The sequence below is a fragment of the Loxodonta africana genome, chromosome 2 (genome assembly GCF_030014295.1).
Source record: "Loxodonta africana isolate mLoxAfr1 chromosome 2, mLoxAfr1.hap2, whole genome shotgun sequence".
Taxonomy (NCBI): Eukaryota; Metazoa; Chordata; class Mammalia; order Proboscidea; family Elephantidae; genus Loxodonta; species Loxodonta africana.
The window spans coordinates 207,227,407-207,248,943 of NC_087343.1; the positions used below are offsets into that span (position 1 = coordinate 207,227,407).

The following is a 21,537-nucleotide window of genomic DNA, read 5'->3' on the forward strand; positions in this document are numbered from 1 at the left end:
TTTTCCATCCTTTGATTTTTTATAAATTTACTTCTTTGTTTCCAAGGTTTGTCTCTTGTAGACAGCATATTGATGGATACTGTTTTGTTTTGTTTTATCCATTCTGTCACTCTTTGTCTCCTTATGGGTGCATTTCAGCCATTTACATTCAGTGTAATTATTGATAGGTGTAAGTTTACTGCCGTCATTTTGTAGTGCTTTTTTTGTGCTGCTAATGTTTCCTTTGTTCCTCTTACTCTCATGTACTGAGTTCCTTTTGTTTGTGGATTTCTTTTTTCATTTCTTTTGTTTTTGTAGATTTTGTTTTTATTGAGACTTTTTTTTTCTTTATTTTGATTACGAGGTTGGTTAACTTTCTTTTTGGTTACCTTGAAATTTGTGCTTATCTTCCTAGGTTTGAACCAGTCTATTATTACTTGGTGTCCCCTTGCCTTCCTGTCCATTAGAAAGTTTTATACCACAGCATTTTAGTCCCTCTTGTATTGTTCTGATGTTGTTGTCATTTACAGGTTAATCTCTCTGGTTCCCTTTTCCAATTATTTTGGTTTTGGATAGTCCTTGAGAGTTCATTTCCTAGGTTGGTTTCTGGCTGGTACAATCTTGCATTCTAAATTTAGGCTGTGGTCTGATGTTGTTTGTTCTCAGACTGAAGGACTCCCTTCAATAATTCTTGTAGGTTTGGTTTGGTTTTTACATAGTCCCTTAACTTCTGTTTATCTGGAAATGTCCTAATTTCACCACCATATTTGAACAAAAGTTTTGCAGGATCTATTATTCTTGGTTTGCAATGTTTTTCTTTCAAGGTTTTATATATACCATCCCATTGTCTTCTTGCCTGCATGGTTTCTGCCAGATAATCAGAGTTTAGTCTTATTGTTTCTCCTCTGTATGTGACTTTTTGTTTTTCTCAAGCATCTCGCCAGGTTTTTTTCTTCATATTTGGTTTTGGTGAGTGTGATATTGATATTTCTTGGTGTTTTTCTTTTGGGGTCTATCCTATATGGGGTTCGTTGAGCTCCTTGGCTAGTCAGCTTTTCATCACTCATGATATTAGGGAGTTTTCTGTCAGCAATTCTTCGATAATCCTCTCTGTGTTTTCCTGTTTTCTCTCCCAGTTCTGGAACTCCGATTGCTTGCAAATTTTGTCTTTTGATTTTATCCCACATAATTCTCAGGGTTTCCTCATTTTTCTTCATCCTTATTTTTATTTTTCCTCAAACAGAGTTCTATCCAAGTGTTTGTCTTCATTTTCACTTCTCCTGTCTTGCATCATTTCATATCTACTCATCAGTCCTTCTATGACACCATCTATTTCTGAAATCTTGTTGTTTTCTATGGTTTGATTTCTAATTCTTTCTGAATGATTTCTGGCTATGAATTTAATTTGTCATTTTGTTCCTGTATTCTTTCCTGAATTCTTCCATCTTTTTGTCTGCAATTTCCATAAATGTGTCTATTTTTTCCTCATTTTTGTCTGATTTTTGCTTCAACTCTTGGATAACTCTGAATATTAGAGATTTGAATTCCTTGTCAGGTAGCTCTAGTTCCTTTTCTTTTACTGGAAACTCATCTGGTGTTTTATTTTGGATGCATACCGGAACCATCCTTTCCTGTTTTCTTATATGGTTTGATATTGTCTGCTGTCTTCGGTACATTCAGTATTTATTTTCTTTGTTTCTTGATGGTAGATTTGTTTGTTTCATCCTGGTTTTTTGTTTTATTTGATTATGTCTGAGTAGGCCAGTTGTGCGTTCTTTGTTGTTTGCTTATCTGTAGTCACGATACTTTTCACCTCCTTGTCCAATAAGCACGGCCAGTCACTAAGCTATGGTGCAGCAGGGCAGGTCCAGCTGAAGGGGAAGGACTGGGATGGGTTGTTTGTGGCACATACTAGGGCCAACAGGGCAGGCCAGGGATCAATGCTGGGCAGACTCTGGTCAGCTGTGCCTGTCCTGCTCCCAGTACCCAGTGCCCTCGAGTCGATTCTGACTCATTCTCGGAGGTGTGATATTCAGCGCACAGTGCAAGTAGCCAGCAAAGAGGGGGGAAGTTGTGTTGTATCGAGCTAGCATGGGTATGGGAAAAAGGAGATAGTAACAGGAGCCAAAAACAAACAAAGGAAAAAGAAAACATCCCCCCCCCCAAAAAAAAAAGAGTGTAAAGGGAGCTTACTTTTGGAGTGGAGAGGTGACAGCTGAGAAATGGAGAGACGCAAAAATGAAAAAAAAAAAAAAAAAAGGGAAAAAGAAAAAAATAACTAGATAAAAATTTGGGGAAAAAAGAAGAAAAGAAAAGCCCCCAAGGGGCCCCACCAGTGCAGGCCATGATAACTGGGGAAATTTCCTGGCTAGAGGGGGTACAGATGTTACAAAGCACCAGGTTATTCAGGAGACTGGAAAAGAAGGTAAGTTGTAGACAGATGAGAACTAAGAAAGAAAGAAAGGGAAAAAGAGAAGGAAAAAAGAAAGAAACGAAATGCCCCCATGGATCCCGCCTACGTGGCTGCGCAGATTTGAGGAGTGGCTAGGCCATGCAGTGCAGCCCAGCTAGAAGGGGCTCTCAAGTGCGAAAAGAGAAAGAAAACAAACAGATCAATGCAAAACAAAACAAGCAAAAAAAAAAAAAAGCTCCAGGGATCCCATCAGCGTGGTTTCATGGGCCAGAGGAGGGGATCCCCAGTTAAGCGGGGCTTCACAGGCTTTCAAGAAGAAGCAAAGCAGGCACACGGACCCAGGTATTCAAGAAAAAGTAGGGGGAGGTGATGGGAGGGACAGAGAAACCAAAAGAGAGAGAAAGAAGCTGCACCAGCTCAGGGAACTGGCCAGCGAGGCCGGGGCGAATCCATTCGGCCTGGGACTGAAGAAATTGCCTCTTGGCCAAGAGCCTGCAGCTGGCAGGAAGCAGAGGAGGCTGAATGGGGAGGGGAAGAAGAGTGGGGGTTAGGAAAGCATATATTGCTTGTTACCAGGTACTCAGTCTCCTGCTGGGAACTTCCTGAAGCTGCTTTCCCGTACTCCCTGTCCACCAATCTGCAATGTGGGTGGGGTGAATCCAAGCGGCATGGACCCTGCACTTCCCAGCCAGCCAAGTCACCGCGGCCAACCAGGAAGCTCGGAAGTAGAGAAGTAGGAAGAGGGTGGGGGGTGGGAAAGCGTGTATCATGGGTTACCAGTTGCTCTGTCTTCTGCTGAGAGCTCCATGAAGCTGCTTTCTTGTGCTCCCTGTCAGCCAATCTCCTACAGGAGACGGGGATGACGAATCTGTGCTGCGTTAGGTGATAAGAGACCTTGGCAAGTATCTCTCTTGGCTCTCAGTCCTTTGTCAGTTTCTTATTCCATTCAGTGTTTGGCTGAGTTCTTTATCTCTTCATTTGACAGTTTGGGTTCCAAGAATGATGTTTGTCTCTGTTTTACTTAGTTTTTCAGGTCTTTGCTGTGGAGGGATAGCATGGTACTTCTGTCTATGGTGCCATGTTGGCTGGAAATCTTAATTTTATGGGCTTTTAATTTTCTGGAGTTCTTCAAATATTTTAGGTATTACTGGTTTGATGCTTTCAGGTGTGGAATATAACTTCATTCAATCTGTATCAGTGTGTTAACTTTGGTCATGATGCCTTTACTAAATAAATATTCGTAATTTTCATATAATTATGTTATTAATCATTTGTTATTAAAGATATCTCTTTTCCTTTTTATAAGAAATAGATTATATAATGTTCAAATAATTCCATACTATAAGTCCAACTTATATATACATTTAAATAGAAATCCAATTTTGTTTTCCCCTATTTAACGAGCAAGGTTTTTCACTCCAGCTCATAGCATTTGTGGGTGTGTGTTTGACATGTAATTCCTCTTTTATTAGATACTAAGTTTCTGTACAGAGTAAGCTGGGTTTTGAGATCTCAATATAATTCCAATGGTCTATTTGTATTGGAACTGTGCAATAAAGGAGATGTCGGGTCTGTGCTCTTGACTCCTGGAAGATAACATCTAAGCACTTGGAATATCCTAACAGATAAGAGTGTCTTTATTTACCTGGGACCTTGGGCCACACCAGGCAGCCTTTGCTAAAAATGTGATTTATTGTGGGGAACTTTGGACCATGTGGTATCAGCTTGACCACTGGAGGGCCTGGAAACTAAGCTCAAGCACGTGAGTCCCAATAAAAACTTGAATACCATGGCTCCGGTGAGCTTCCTTTATTAGCAGTACTTCATGCCTGCTGCCATACATTGTTGCTGGAAGGATCACTGAGACAGGACAAGTGGAAGCTCATGTTGGGAACTCTCCTCATCCCTGCCCTTGTGTGCCTCTTCCTTTGGGTGATTGTTATCTGTATCCAACAGTAATGACAAGTATAATGTCTTCTGAGTTCTGTGAGCCCATCTAGAAAAACCTTACTCTCAAATGAAATTACATCCGCAGGTACAGGGATTAGAATTTCAGCACATATTTTTTGGTATTCAATTCAATCCATAATACTGCATTTCTACTTTGTTCTCTTGGGGATACTTTTTCTTCAATATTTCAGTTCTCATATAAACAGTAACTGCCCTGAGATCTCCATGCTGTGAAGAAGCACACTTAGCCACAGGCAGAGATTACACAGAGAGAAATTCACAGGCAGCCCCCAAGTGCTTCAGACCCTTGGTGTTCCCTTGGCAGCCATCATCTGACCACATGAGAGACTCTGAGCTAGAATCTCCCAGCAGAGCTATTCTTGATTGCATGAATCATAAAAATTATGAGAGATAATAAAATCATGTATTGTTTAAAACCACTAAGTTTGGGGATGATTGTTATGCAGCAGTATATATTTTTAAGGGGAATATTTTCTCTTGGAACCCAGTATCTATGGATGACTCCCACAAGATTGTCTTTTATTGTTTATTTTCTGATTTCTTGTTGTATCTTATTTATTTATTTTTCCCTCTCCACCCCTCTACTCCCTTGTAACCATCAAAGATTGATTCTTTCTGTGAGTAAACCTTTTCATGAGTTTTTATAATAGTGGTCTCATACAATATTTGTCCCCTTGTGATTTTTGCTCTTAGAACTCAACATCCATGGATAACTCCCTAAAGATTGTCTTTTGTTGTTTATTTTCTAATTTCTTGTTGTATTTTATTTACAAATATTTTGATTCTTATTGTGTCATTTTTATTCACAGTTGAGAAAGCCAAATATCTTTATCTCCCATGGTGTCCTTGTGTAGTTCAGATATCAAAGTTTGTCTAGCCTAATAAAATTACTTGAAGAATATTGAGAATTATCTGTAGGTTTACCATGAGTCAGAATCAACAGCAATGGGGTGATGGGTGGTAGATACATCTCAGTCTGATTTTTTGTTTGTTTGTTTTTTTAGATTTTGATGACTGAAATAATTTATTTTGATGTTATGCTGTATGCTGTTATGGATTGAATTGAGTCCTCCCAAAATATGTGTCAACTTGCCTAGGCTATGATTCCCAATATTGTGTGGTTGTCATCTGTTTTGTGATCTGATATAATTACCCTATTTTTTGTAAATCCTAATCCCTATGATGTTAATGAGTCAGGATTACACAGTACATGAATGAGCCAGGACAGAATCTACTGGTTTAGTTTGTATCTTAAGTCAATCTCTTTTGAGATATAAAAGAAAGAAGTGAGCAGAGAAGAGAGGGACCTCATACCACCAAGAAAGAAGAGCCAGGAGCAGAATGCGTACTTTGTACAGAGAGTCCCTACTTTGAGAAACTCCTAGATCAAAGGGAAGATTGATGACAAGGACCTTCCCTCAAAGGTGACAGAAAGAGAAAACCTTCCCCTGGAGATGGCTCCCTGAATTCAGACATCTAGCCTCCTAGACTGTGAGAGAATAAATTTCTTTTTCTTAACCCATCCACATTTTATAGCAGTAATAGATAACTAAGATATATGTATATCCATTTCACATATTTTTATCCATTTTTGAGTTAGTTTTGTAACTATACCATTTTATCTAAGGTTTTTATAATGTGTTAGTAAGATTTTTTTACAGTATGCTTTTTTGAAAAAATTTGTTTACTGCATCTTTTATTACATCCCCTTTTTGTCTCAGTATACCATTGAGCTTAATCAATTTATTTAATGGAATTTGCCATGTGCTTGTTGTAGTATCTACATATCATTTTTTCCCCCTTTGGCCAAACCTGTGACATATTTCATTGCATGAGCCACACAGCAGTTAATCTCCAACTTTAAAAAAAAAAAAAAAATTCCACAGATATCATGAAAGGAAATGCTATACTGGCTGTTTTTTTTTTTAGAAGAATTAGGAGAGATTCCTTAAAGCAACCTCGAAAAAATTCTATTCACAATATATGGGAGGAAAATGATGTGCAGATCTGCAGTGCATAATAAAAAGTTATGGACACCCATGGTATGCTTTCCCAATGGATATCTTGTGTCTCTGAGTGTTGTCTAGCACCCATTTCCCCATCTTGGCATAACCACTTCCACAGCCAAAACTGATTTTTTTAAACCCACTCAACCTTTTTTTTTTTTTTTAATATTTCTGACAATAGTTTCTTTTTTAATGTGGTAAAATTCATATAATATATAATATTCCATTTTACCTACTTTTAAGTGTACACTTCAGCAGCATCTACTACATTCACAGCATCGTGCACCTATAACAACTATTTATTGCCAAAGTTTATTGTTGATTATGTTTATTAAATACAAGTCATTAATCCAGAAGTGACAATCAGTTCATTGAAAGTAAGGACTCTTGCACTTCCCTGCATCCTTAACACTTTACTTTAAATATCATGTAGTGAAATGAGGTTTATGGTTTTAACATTTATCTGGCACTGATGGGGTTCATACCAGAATTATTGGCATAAGTAAAATATAAAAGCTATTAGGTTCAATGGAATCTTCCAAAATCTCTGTGGTGCAATAGATGATGGCTGAAATCCAAAATAAGTCTATTTCCCGAGTGCCCTTGACAAACTTGTGTGATATTTCAAACCAAGACACTCATCTGTAAAATCAGGGAATGTTATTATCAGCTATATGCTGTTGTTGAAATGTTAAATGAGATAAATAATTTTAACAAACTTTGTACAATTCTTGCCACAAAATGTTATGGTTATTATGGATTGAAAATTTTTATTATGATATAAGGATAAAGGATATGTGCATTGTATCATAATGCTAACAATAACTGCATGGGAAACAAAATATTCAAAGTCTGACAGTTTATCCTTTAATCAAGGAAATGTTGATCATTCCTAGTGTTCATTGGCATTAATGTTCTTCTCCCTTTCAGCATTTGGTGGAATATTGCCCACCTAACATTCCTTGACAGTAGGTATGACCAAGGACTTATTAGGCCAATGATATGTGAGCAGAAATGAAAAGTAGACACATAAAGAATCAGTGTACACTCCTTTGTATTCTCTTTGTTTAAGTGACAGGTGCTTGAATAGGGAAATTTACACTTTTATACTCAAAATGATTTTATGTTAAATGTTCTAACATAAGTGATCTTATGTTAAATGTCATGAGTCCCTTTCTTTTCAAATGTACATCAGAGCTACTTTTCACATAGATGCTTCGTATTTTTTATTGTGACTCTTCTGATGTCACAATGTATATTAGAATCTCTTTTCCAGTATATATTTTACATTGTTTAGTCTTAACCTCAGTTTTGAAAATATGTCCCTGGATTGCAGCTCGTAGTTTTGCACTGCTGACCTTTTAGTTAGTAGCTGAGTGCTTAACTCCTGTCCCACCAGGCCTTCTTTGGATCTATGGATACCCATTGCCTTGGAGTCAATTCTGACTCATAGTGACCCTACAGGACATAGTAGAATTGCCCCATAGGGTTTCCAAGGAGCAGTTGGTGGATTCAAAGTGCCAACCTCAGGGTTAGCAGCCATAGCTCTTAACCACTATGCCACCAGTGTTTCCAGATAGGTGCATGATAATAACTGGAAATGAAAAATTGGTATTAGCTTAATTAACCTAGAAAATAATATTTAAAGCATGTAAACACAGAAATGTATCCCCAAACCACTTGACCTTATCATTTTTTATTGTGTATATATATATAGAGAGAGAGTGTATATATAGAGAGAGAGTGTATATATATAGAGAGGGAGAGTCCTGGTGGTGCAATGGTTAAGTGTTCAGCTGCTAACCAAAAGGTCAGCAGCTGGAATCTACCAGCTGCTCCTTGGGAACCACATTGTCCTATAGGGTTGCTATGCGTCGGAATCAACTTGGAGTCAGTAGGTAATAAATGGGTTTATATATATATATATATATAACATTTTACATTTAAACTTTTTGCATTAAATTTCCACAAAGTAAATTTTGGTTTGATTATAAGTATAACTTATCTATGTATTTTCCCTAAGATATAAGGGAAGTGGTGTAAAGTGTTTTGGATCCCCTCATGCACAACTACTTCTTCGACCAAACCCAACTCCCTTTTCACAGGATACCTTTTAGTGATATTTTTATGGTCCTCAAAAGCACATGTATTTTCATAATTATTTTGAGAATGAATAAATGACGCAATATTTTCATTTCTTCTATAAAATATAAAATATGGCAATTCAAAATAAATTGACACTTTATTCTTTCTAGGTTTATCAATATTTTAAGGATGGAAAAGTACATAAAATAAAGTTTAACATAAAATATTCCTAAGGATAACATTTTAAACTTTTTAAATGGAAATACTTGGGGGGAGCTTTTAATTTGCCAAACACTTATGACTAGGGCTTGCTTATTCGTAACACCAGATCTCTTACCCATTTGCCAATTCAAATCATTCAAAACCCTCAGAAAGGAAAGATTTCGATAAATGATATATGCGAATGAGTTTGTATATTATATTTACGTAAAGTATATTCATATAATTCCAATTAATAATCTCAATTTATTGCTGAAGACATAAATTTCACCTATAAATTAGGGTGAGCATAAGCAATTTCCTAATTGAAATTTTTTTTCATGATTTTCCTGATGGCACATTTGATTTGTTCATTCCTAAGAGTATAGATAATTGGGTTGAAGAAGGGGGGAATTACAGAATAGAACAGAGAAAGGACCACATCTTGGATGGTTGCAGAGATTGTAGATGGCCTTAGGTACACATAGAAGCTTGAGCTAAGGAAGACAGACACCACAAGGATATGAGGGATGCAGGTGGAAAAGGTCTTTGCTCTGTCAGTTCCACTTGGGAACTTGAGCACAGTAGAAAATATGTAAATGTAAGACCTGATGATGAAGATGAAAGAGCCTCCACCAATCACCAGACCAGAGGCAAGGCTTATGATCTCATTGCTGAAGGTGTCAGAACAGGAGAGCTTCAGCAGAGAGGGAATGTCACAGAAAAACTGATGAATAATGTTGGACTGACAAAATGGCAGCCTGAAAGTGATGCCTGTGTGGAATCCTGAGTAGACCAGACCACTGAGGATGGAAGCCAGTGTCATCTGGACACAGGCTTGAGGGTTCATGATCGCAGGGTAGTGGAGAGGCTGGCAGATGGCCACATAGCGGTCACGGGCCATGATGGTGAGGAATAACAGCTCTGTATATACAAAGAAAACCACTAGTAAGACCTGAGTTACACAACCTGCCTTTGAAATGGCACTACTGTTAAGCAGGTTGTTGACGCATGAATTAGGGACTGTTACAGAAATGTAGCATGCATCCAAGATGGACAGATTCCTGAGGAAGAAGTACATGGGGGTGTGAAGGCTCTTGTCCAAGGTGGTGACAAAAACAATGAGAAAATTCCCAATGAGAGTCACCAAATACATCAGAGAGAAGGATACAGCAAGCAAAACCTGTAGTTCCCAAACATCAGAAAATCCCATCAGGAGAAATTCCATCACTATGGTGTAATTGGGCATCTTTTGATGAGGTAGCTCACACCTGGGAGGCAATGAGAGAAGCCCTGAACACATGAAGAATTAAATTATGACAAGATGGCTTTCAATTATTTTTCTCTTGCCCTCTTCTGATTCTAACCCCTATTGATATTCCTAATATTTTAGAAGTTAGATTATGTAGTGCTTCAATAGCTTCCATAAAATTCCTATTTCAGTAGCTTCCATAATATTCCTATTTCTACTTCAGGAATGAACTGAAAATCACAACCAATTTCTTAGAAATAAGACAGATATAAGTGTTTAATATATATTTTTGTGGTGCTAATGTTTTTTAATGTTTCCTTTGTTCCTCTTACTCTCATGTGCTGAGTTCCTTTTGTTTGTGGATTTCTTTTTCATTTCTTTTTTTTTTTTTTTGTAGATTTTGTTTTTATTGAGACTTTATTTTTTTTCTTTATTTTGAATACAAGGTTGGTTAACTTTCTTTTTGGTTACCTTGAAATTTACGCTTATCTTTCTAGGTTTGAACCAGTCTATTATTACTTGGTATTGCCTTGCCTTCCTGTCCATTAGAAAGTTCTATACCTACACCACTTAGTCCCTCTTGTATTGTTCTGATGTTGTTGTCATTTACGGATTAACTTCTCTGGTTCCTTTTTGCAATTATTATTTTTTTCTTTTTTTTACTGAAGCACTACATAATCTAACATCCAAAATAGCTTCCATAATATTTCTACTTCAGGAATGAACTGAAAATCACAACAATTTTCTTAGAAATGACACATATGGGAACATATAATTTTCTAATGATAAAATAGTTAAAATATAGATGGAGTCCCTGGGTGGTACGAATGTTGATAACCAAAAGGTTCAATGTTTGAATCAACCCAGGGTGTCTCAGAAAAAAGGCCTGGTGATTTGTTTCTAAAAAATTAACCACTGAAAATCCCATGGAGCACAGTTCTAATCTAACACACATGGCAACTTTTATTTATTTTTTTTAATATATAGATTATATAGTTGGCTTTTTAAGGAACTTTGAAGATAATGTAATAATTTTGGATAACTGGAATAAAATCTTTTAGGTGTTTTTCCAGTCTTACATTCTCATTTTCAGGCTATAGACAATAATGGGGAAAATAATCTCCCTTCTAGAAGTAGCACTGTATGCATAATAATGTCAAAGTTGTCTTATATTCTACCGCTATGACATACAATACTGAAATCATTTGGAACTTTACTTCCTACAATAGCTCAAGCTGATCAAAACCTCCTTCCCTCATGCATTTACCCCACACTGAATCTGCTTGTCATTTTCTGTTAATTTCTTATCCTTTGAATTATTTTTCTCATCCCTTGTCTATCTTTTAAAGAGAGGTACATTCCTTCCATCAACAGTGTTCCTGCTTTCAGTTCTTAGAGTCTCTTAAACTTTGCCCTAATATTGCATCATTATCATCTTCAGTTTTCCAACTTTTTCAGCTTTCTTTTATTCCACTTTCTGAAAAGCAAAACATCGATAAATTGCGGCATGATATCTTGCAGTACTAATTTAGCTTTTTCCTTCTTTCATCTTAGATTACTAATGTTGCTTTTCCCCTCCTTTATCTTTAACCTTTTCAACAAAATCTCTGAAAGTTCATCACCCATGTCTACTTCACTAATAACATTGTTGGTTGTTGCCACCATATCCTTATCCTAGACTAATTGCTTATTTATTTTATCCTTTGTTTGATGTACTCATCAATAAACATATTCACCATCTTTTCCCCTTGACTTACCTGTGGTACCTGTATTTTTCTGAACCTCCTCAACCTTTTTTTTTTTTTTTGCAACACTCTCTTCTCCTTCTCATAATAAGAATAATAGTAGTAAGAGCAACAGCAGCAATAATAACAATAACTATGGTATTTGGAACCACAAGCAAATAACCTATCCATGGCTAAAATGATTGTACTTCAAACATCTTTATTTGGTATTAAACATCTTCCAAATTCTTCTGTAATCTTTACAATGTCTTTTGTCCTATCTCCTCTGTGGTGAATTTATCAAACATCTTGTGTATGAATTCTTCGTGGACAGCCAGAGCAAAGACTATGATGTCTTTTTACTGGTCTCATGAAATATTTCACAAATTGCTTTACATTGATGGGATATTGAGCAGTTGCTTTGTCTTATCTGTCTTTATGTTCCTTATAAGCTCCTCAAGGATTGTATTTTGTGTAACTTCAAGCCCTCCCAGCATCAAGTAAACTTCTTTTCATGTACTTGATGCTTCATAAAGATTATAAAAAATAAATAAATATCCATTTCATCAAAATATTATCACTACTTATTTACCTATATTGGGGAAATTTCTTACCCCCATTATCGAGATATTATGTCTATATGTTTAAACAACTGAACAGACAGATCATATTCCAGATAGTTGTTTGAGGCTGGTTGAATAGAGGGGGAAAAACATAATACTTTGTAGTTAGTAAGAGCTCTGATTTCAGCTTATCTGGGTCAGAATAATGGTTGAATCACTATGTGAAATTAGCATTTTAACTATATGTTCAATATTTTTATCAAGCTGCAAAGAATAGTCCCTCTTCCATAGCATGTAGTCAGGATTAGATGTGACAGTGTGTCTTGCAAATTTAGGGAAGTGCTCAGGACATCATAAACAATCTTTAATAGGTCCTTTGTTATCTTTAGAAACACTGCTGTTATTATTGTTTTGAACCATTACTTTTAGAGCATTTACTATTGTCAGATACTTTAGGGTACATGTAATATGTTGTTAGTTGTAAATGAGTCGGCTCCAAAGCATGGCAACATATGTATAAAAAATGAAGCTTTGCCCAGTCCTGTGTCATATCATTTCCAAATCTCTCAGTGATCCTGAAAGGTAGTTTTTATCCTCTTTTAATGAGCACAAAAAACCTGCCCAAGTTTAACAGGTGCTATTTCTCTCACCAAACCAGCTACTTCCTTTCTTATGATCTTCACACACTTGCTACATTCAACAGACAAATGGTTATCGAGAACCTCTGCCCAATTCAATAGTTCTTTCATTTTTCAAAGAATGTCTTCAAATTTTCATGAAGATGAACTAATCACAATCTGCTTTCAAATAAGTATTATGTCTTAGACACATACAGCATATGTCTCAAACATTCTTAAGTAGGACACATTTTCCTGCAGATAAGTTGCCAGAACCTTGGCTGAAGAATAAAGGGAGACAATGTTTGGGTCCTATCACCACCACAGTTAACAACAAGCTTCACCCAAAACAGTTTTCATTCATCTGTAAAATGAGATAATAGTCTTTACTCTTGTAGTCAATTTAAATAATATATACTCATTCCTTAATTGATTCATTGATACAACAAATGTGTATGTAGTGCTGCTACAGGCTAGGAGTACATCTGAGTAGTAAACAAGAAAATCCTTAATTTCATGAAACTTGTATCTTATTAAAAAGAGTTGTAGACTGAACAGTCAATTATTTGGCGAAAATTAAATTTTTTCAGATAGTTTTAAGTGCTTTGAAGAAAATTCAAATGGGTGATATGAGAGAGGACAGGATGGATGTGACTATGGGGGATGGGGGTTATCAGGTAACTGAAAGTGCTTTTTCAACAAACTGCTATGGAAGTGAAGACAAATGTTTTTACTTTTCCTCACCAAATTAAGGTTTTCTCTTTTGCCTTGGGTAAAAAAAACCCAGCATGTATCTTTTGAATTGATTGAATAAGTTAGAGTAACACTTTATTTTCCAGTCCCAATAATCGTTTGGAAATTTCCTTCCCTGATTGATTTCCCCACAAATTGGTTGAGTGAGAGACTGAACTCTGGAGCTTAAATCCTCATGCTTCTAGGGACTTAAAAACAGATTTGATGGTAACAATCTAATGCTGACAGAAAAACTAAGATGCTCCTAACAAACATTTAAATGTGTATATTTGTCTGAGTCTTCAGCTATAATTACATTTTTTGAAACATTTTCTCATTGTTAGTAAATGTCTGAGTGAACTAATCTGAAGATTTTTGCTCTACAAAAATAGAAAATTATTATTTAGTTAGGCAGAGTTTGAAATAAAACAATTTTTATTACATTGTATCATATTTTTTGAACATCTAGAAAAAGCTCTCTGGGATATATTAAGTGTAAGGAAAAGATGGAAAATCATGTGTGTATTATATCTTTTCTTTTAATAAAATAGCAAAAATAACTAGAAAAGTATGGATGGAAACCAAAATAAGTGGAAATAGATAAAGAATATAAATATGAAAAATGGAGAATCGTTTAGGGATTCTTTACTGCTAAAATAAGGAATGTGAGAAAGGGGCTTATATTTTCATTCTACTGTGTTATTTACCACTTACTACATAAAAAAAAAAATATACATTTTTAAATTTAAAACATTCTATTTTTTTACATAGACATTTTTAAATTTAAAAGATACTATAATAGCAAAAATTTTTTTTTATAATAGTTAACTGAGTAATGAGGCTTTTATTATCATACTTCTTTTTATTAAAAATTAAATGTAAAAAGTAATATTTTTAAAAAATTGTTAAAGTAATCCCCTTAGTCATATCAGGATACTTTAAAGTGTTGACATTCTGACAATGTTTTCTAAGTTTCAACTGGAATACTTTCTAATGAAGCTTCAATTCTTCTTTTTTTTTTTGAAATAACATGACCATTATCCTTGTCCTTTTACATTCGAAGAATATAACCTATGCTCCTTTGTTTAGGGAATAAAAAATTACTATGGTGGTACTTCAGATTAAAAGGCAAGGTTGAGGAACTGATGATATCCAGTGGGTGCAACTGATGATTAGAGAAGAAATTCTGCAGTATATAGAATTCAATTCCTTTTATTAACAAAATTAAATAGCAAGGTTGATGGACTGATGATATCCAGTGGGTGCAACTCATGATTAGAGAAGAAAATCTGCAGTATATAGAATTCAGTTCCTGTTATTTACAATGCTTTTTTGTTTACATATATTAAACATTTTGTATCTCTCTTTTGAATAAATTTCATTTTATCCCATACAAATCATTCTTATGTAACCAACTTAAGTGACCAAAATTTCTTCTCCTGAAGCGAAGAATTTCTTGATAATTAGTCAAATTCTGGAAATTAAAATGTTGTGTTTACACAAGCAAGACACATCAGGGTTTTTCATCATTAGCTAGTTATTCACCTTTATTAAACAGCGTATTTATTGATAACTTACCTGAAAGAATTACCTGCTAAATTTTATGAAAATAGATCAACCTCCCTATAAAAATCAATGCTGCCTGTTTCTTTGCTAGTATATTTAGACGTTTGGAGGCTTCTGAAAAAAGAGTTATGGTTTCTGCAAGAGCATCACCACAAAATTTTATTACTATATTAAATTAGGTAAAAAGTTTTAGACCGCCATAAATTGAAAGCATTATACATTTGAAATATACAGTGATTATTCTAATTTTATATTATCCAACAAACTCTTTTATATCTGACTTTCTACCTAGTAAATTAACACACTTCCAAGAACAGAAGCTTCTGGATTATAAAATCTGGTTCATCTCTTGCCTCCAACAATTAACTACTCTCAATTATCTTAATCATAAGACATGGTAAGAATGTGTGTCTTCTATGCTTATTGTATGGCAACATTTTCAAAAGTAGCAGACACTAAAAAAGTAGACATTTTAAAGGAAGTTCTTTGAATTGAAACGTATTTTCTAGGTAAGTACATTTGCTCCCCTATACAACTTTTAGTTCTTTTTTTTTCGAAAAGAAGTAACAATTTGATCCCTTTTTCTAATTGGAAACTGTCAAAGGAATATTCTCCACAGCATCATTGGTTGGACTGCATATTCTTAAAGAGAAAGTAAATAAACATTGCATAATCTGTTGTGTAGCCGTATGAAGATCATATAACTTGTAGGACTAAAAGAATGTACTGATTAATGATTTAATTGAATTTTTCATAGAATCATCCATTTAATTATGTATTCACTTGTTGATCTGGTCATCTAAGAAATTATTACTGATAATCTAGCATTTCTCAGCACTTGGTTAGAAATTAACCCGTGTTCATCAATTCCCATTCATAGTGACCCTATAGGACAGAGTAGAACTACCCCACAGAGTTTCTAAGGCTGTAATCTTTATGGAAGTAGAATGCCGCATCTAGCTATGATGGACCAGTTGGTGGGTTGGAACCACTGACCTTTTGGTTAACAGCCAAGTGCTTAACTACCAGGGCTCCTTTGATCAGAGATTTTTACCTACTTTTAATATGGTATTTAAATTCTGCAGATGTTTACATACAATGTAGGATATTTTAATTTTTTTTAAATAGTTAAATAATATACTTTATGTTATATTTATGTACTTTTATCTCCCTGCATTATAATTTTGCTTTTTGGAGCAGTCTGAGGCACATTCCACTCCCAACATTACTAAAAGATTTGCATAGACTTATTAAATGATTTTTTTTTTTGGATTTTCAATTGGCAGTTACTATAAAGAACACTAGAACACTACTTTTTTTTTTATTAGAACCCTTTTACTCACCTGAACTTTCACAGTCCTAGACACAATGGAAATGGTGATAGCATATTGCTCATTGGTTCACTGCTTTGTTTTGGCTTATGACTACCAGCTGACATTTTCAGTTATTTTGAACGAATCATTCAGTGTTATGAAATATTTGGTTTGACTTATATTTCACTGAAATGTTAAGGTAGGTGTGTTATGCCAGTACCTACACACAGTTTTGTTTTCAATTCCAATTCATAATGTTTTTGAAACAAGACAGGAAGGGAGTGGAAAGTAGTTAGGGGAAGCATCAATGTGGAAGCAAGAAAAGGTGTCAAAATATTAATAATCATAAAAAAATACTAGGTTGTAACCTGAATAGAAGAACACTTTTATAATGGTAGTTTCTCCCAAAGAGGCAGTCAACTGTAGCTTATCCAAATGTGCAAAGTACTGGCTAAAACATCAGTTTTATTGACTACAGTAGGAATATTGTAGTCTAAGCATGGCCATGTGGTTCCCACTTACATAAATATGGCAATTACCAGGCCAGCACAATCAAGGCTTTTGGGATCTCAGCCTGAACATGTAGTCATCCCCAGAGTCTTGGGTAGAGCTCAAGAGATCACTAATAAATACAGATCTCAAAAAATACCTTTAAGATAAATGGCCTTTTACCAGTCTAGTATTTTAGTGTATGAAAACCATGGAAATCTTGATTATCTCACCACTCAGAAAGTTTATAAGGACAAAATTTACACATTATGAAGGCTTTGTGGTAAACTGTAGCAAAACTACATCTGCTGCAAATTGGAAAAAATCTAATCTCTTAATCTTTTCTTCTAGAAGCCCAGATTATGCAGAAAAGAGACAGTGAAATGTGTGTATGCTTTTGTTTCTTTCTCTTCTTTATCCCTCCCACGTAGCTCCATAACTCATTTTAGGCCACAAAGGAACCCTCAATAAAATTCAAAATATCGCAATAATACAAAGCATTCTCTCTGATCACATTGCCATAAAAGTAAAAATTAACAACAAGAAAAACAAAGAAAAAAATCAAATACATGGAAACTGAATAACACCTTCCTTTAAAATCACTGGGTATTAGAAGAAATCAAAGATGGAGTAAAAAAATTCCTAGAGGTGGAGCCAACATAATGCTATAGACAGAAGCAACAATTCATCCTTCCACAGCAAAGACCCAAAAAGTTAAGTAAAACAGGGACATACGCTGGAGCCGTAAGTGTCAAATAAAGGGATAAAGAACTGAACCAAGCACCGAATGGAATAAGAAACTGACAGAGAAGAGTGAATGAGGAGAGCTATAGAGTGGAGGTCCCCATCAGCTAATGTGGCATGGATTTGCAATCTTGGGCCCCTCAGCCTCCAAGAACTGTGGACAGGGAGTAGGGACAGGCAGCTTTATGGAGCTCCCAGCAGGGTAACCAGCAATACACTTTCCCACACCTCACTCTTCTTCCCCCTGCTTGGCCTTTGCTGCTTTCCAGTGGGCCACAGTCGCTAGGCAAAGGAGACGCCAACTGCTTCCCACTTGGATTTGCCCCATTCACACTGGCCAGTTCATTCGGTGCCATCTTTTGTTGCTGTTTTTGCTTCCCCCCCTTATTTTGATTTCTTCTCTCTCTCACCTCCTTCCTTTCTTCTCTAGAACACCTGGGTCTGTGTGCCATCTCCACTCCTTTTTCACAGGCTGTGCAGTGCTGCTCGACTGGGGAACCACTTCCTTGTTCTGCACCACCAAGCCAGAGGGCTCCTTGGGGCATTTTTTTTTTTCCTTTTCTTGTTTCATTGTCTCTCCCTATCTCCCTTCCTTTCCTTTCTCATGGACACCTGGTGCCATATACCATCTTCACTCCTTCTTGAGCTGTGCAGTGCTGCTTGGCTAGGGAGCCCCTTCTCCAGTCCATGCCACCATGCCATTGGGCTCCCTTCAGGCATTTTTGTTTGTTTCCTCTTCTAGGTTTCTCGTCTCTCTCTACCCACCTTCCTTACTCTTCTCCCGAACACCTGGAGTCGTGTGCCATCTCTGCTCCTTCTTGATGGGTTGTGCAGTGCCACTCAGCTGGGGACCTCCTTCTGGTGGGCTCCATTGGGCCATTTTTTCTTAGTTTCTTATCTTTATCTTTCTTCCTTCCTTTCTTTCCTCCCAACTACTTGTCCTCTTTTTTTTTTTTTTCTCAGTTTCTTGTCTCTCTCTCCCTTCCTTCCTTTCCTTTCTCCCACCACATAACTGCAGGTGCCATATCTGTCCCTTCTTGACTGGCTGTGCCACTCTTTCTGGCTAGAAAGCCATCAGCACACAGCTTCTCCAGGTCTATTCCACTCCAACAGCAGACTCCCTCAGCACTTTTTTTTTGGCCTTCTGTTTCTCTCTCTTTCTCTTCTTTCCCACAACCACTTAGCTTGACACATCACATACCTACCCTCCCCCACCACCTATGGGTACTGTGTGCTAAGCATCACATCCCCAAGCAGCACAGGCATGGTCTACTGGAAACAGCCTTGCACTTCTCTCTGGCCCAACCCTGTCAGCCCCAATGTGCACTGAAAAAAAAAAAAAAAACCCATCACAACCCTTTCCCCTCTGCTGGACTTGCACTGCTGCACCATACCTGAGCAACTGACCGTGCCTATTGGACAAGTTGATGAGAAGTATTGTGCCCACAGACTAGCAAACAACAAAGAATGCCCAGGCTGCCTACTCAGACAACCAAATTAAACAAAAAAGTAGCCCCCCCAAAATACAAATCTGCAATCAAAAAGTGAAGAAAGTAATTACTGAATGTCCTGAAGACAGCAGATAGTATCCAAACATATATATGAAAAAGCAGGACAGGATGGTTCCAGGAAGTGTCCAAAATAAAACATCAGATGACATTTCAGTAGAAGAACAGGCATTGAAACTACCTGTTATGGAATTCAAATCTCTAATATTCAGGGCTATCCAAGAGATGAAGGAAAAAGCAGACAAAAAAGAGGAAAAAAATACACAAAATCATGGAAAAGACAGACGAAGTCATGAAAAAGAGAGACAAAATGATGGAAGAATTCAGGAAAATAACACAGGAACAAAATGTGAAAATAAACTCAGTACTAGAAATCTATGACAACAGCAATTAGACATTCAAAATGTAAACAACAAAACTTCAGAAATGGACAATGTCATAGAAGGTTTGAGGAGCAGATTTGAAAAATGGAAGAAAAAATCAGCTAAACTGAAGACAAATCTTTGGATATCGCATTGTTTGAGGGAAACTCAGTGAAAAGAATGAAAAATAATGAAGACACCTTAGAATGATGTGGGATACAATCCAAAGCAAAAACTTGTGAGTGATTGAAGTTCCAGAAAAAGGGAGAAAACAGGAAATGCAGAGAGTATCATTAAAGAATTGCTGACAGAAAAACTCCCAAGTGTTATGAAAGATGAAAAGCTCACCATCCAAGACGCTCAACAAACTCCATATAGGATAGACCCAAAAAGAAAATCACCAAGACATATCATAATTACACTCGCTAAAACCAAAGACAAAGAAAGAATCCTGAGAGCAGCTTGAGAAAAACAAAAAGTCACATACAGAGGGGAAACAATACCAGGAAGCTCTGATTACTCAGCAGAAACCATGCAGGCAAGAAAGCAATGTGAGGACATATACAAAACCTTGAAAGAGAAAAAAAATGTTAACGAAGAATAATATATCCTGCAAAACGTTTGCTCAAATATCATGGTGAATATTTGAGGACAGTTCCAGATAGACAGAAATAAAAGGAATACGTAAAAACCAAGTGAAACTTGTGAGGATTATTAAATGATGCCCTTTGGTTAGAGAACCAACAATATCAGACAACAACCTGAACCTAGAATGCAAGGCCACATCAGCCAAACTAACCTAGGTAATGAACTCTCAAGGATAAAACAATACTAAAAGATTTACAACAGGGAACCAGAGAGGTTAATCTGTAAAAAACAAAAATGTCAGACAATAAAAAAGGGAATAAATGGTGTAGGTATAGAACTTTCAAATGGGGAGGAAGTCAAGATGATATCAAGTAATAAAAGATTGGTTCAAATTTAGGAAGATAAGGGTAAATTTCAAGATAACCACAAAAATTAACATATCTACTCATCAAAATTAAAAAAAAATTTTTTTTTTTTTTACTCATCAAAATAGAGAGGAAAAACATAAAATCTCAGTAAACACAAAATCTACAAAAAAGAAAGAAATGAAAAAAATTCCCCAACAAAAGGAATTCAGCACAGGAGAGTAAAATGAACAAAGAAAAATGTCAGCAAGACAAAAAAAAAAAAAAAGAAACCTACAAAATGACAGCAATAAACTCACACCTATCAATAATTACACTGAAAGTAAATGGCCTAAATGAACCCACAAAGAGATAGTGACAGATGGATTAAAAAACAAGACCCATCAATATGCTGTCTACAAGAAACACACCTCAGAAACAGAGATATAAATTTATTATAAATCAAAAGATGGAAAAAATATATACCAAGCAAATAGCTATGTAAAAAGAGCGGGAGTGGCAATACTAACCTCAGATAAGACAGATTAAAAAAAAAAAAAGGAACTACCATAGAAGACAAAGAAGGGCATTATATAATGATTAAAAGGAGAATCCATCATGAAGACATAACCTCAGTAAATACCTACACATTCAATGACAGGGCTCCAAAATACATAAAGCAAACTCTAACAGCACTGAAAAGAGAAATTGACAGTTCCACAGTAATAGTAGGAGACTTTAATACACCACTCTCGGTAAAGGACAGAACATCTAGAAAGAAACTCAACAAAGGTACAGAAGATCTAAAGGCCACAATCAACCAACTTGATCTCACAGGTATATACAGAACACTCAACCCAACAGCTGCAAAGTACACATTCTCTTTCAACTCACATGGAACATTCTCCAGAATAGACCACATCTTAGGCCAGAAAGCAACCCTAAATAAAATCAAAAACATTGAGATAATGCAAAGTGTATTCTCTGATCACAATGGCATCAAAGTAGAAATTAACAATAAGAAGAGCAAGGGAAAAAAAAAAAATCAAATACATGGAAAATGAATGACACCTGCTTAAAAAC

The 21,537-nt window shown here is 36.0% G+C and overlaps 1 protein-coding gene across 1 annotated transcript; it reads right to left on the minus strand.

Moving 5' to 3' along the window:
* Positions 1 to 8,563: 8,563 nt before the first annotated feature.
* LOC100657328 (olfactory receptor 14C36-like) lies at positions 8,564 to 10,320 on the minus strand. The gene has a single exon (XM_003423380.3). It carries the CDS (start codon positions 9,953 to 9,955, stop codon positions 8,975 to 8,977), a length of 981 nt encoding a protein of 326 aa, XP_003423428.3. The 5' UTR covers positions 9,956 to 10,320; the 3' UTR covers positions 8,564 to 8,974.
* Positions 10,321 to 21,537: the final 11,217 nt, after the last annotated feature.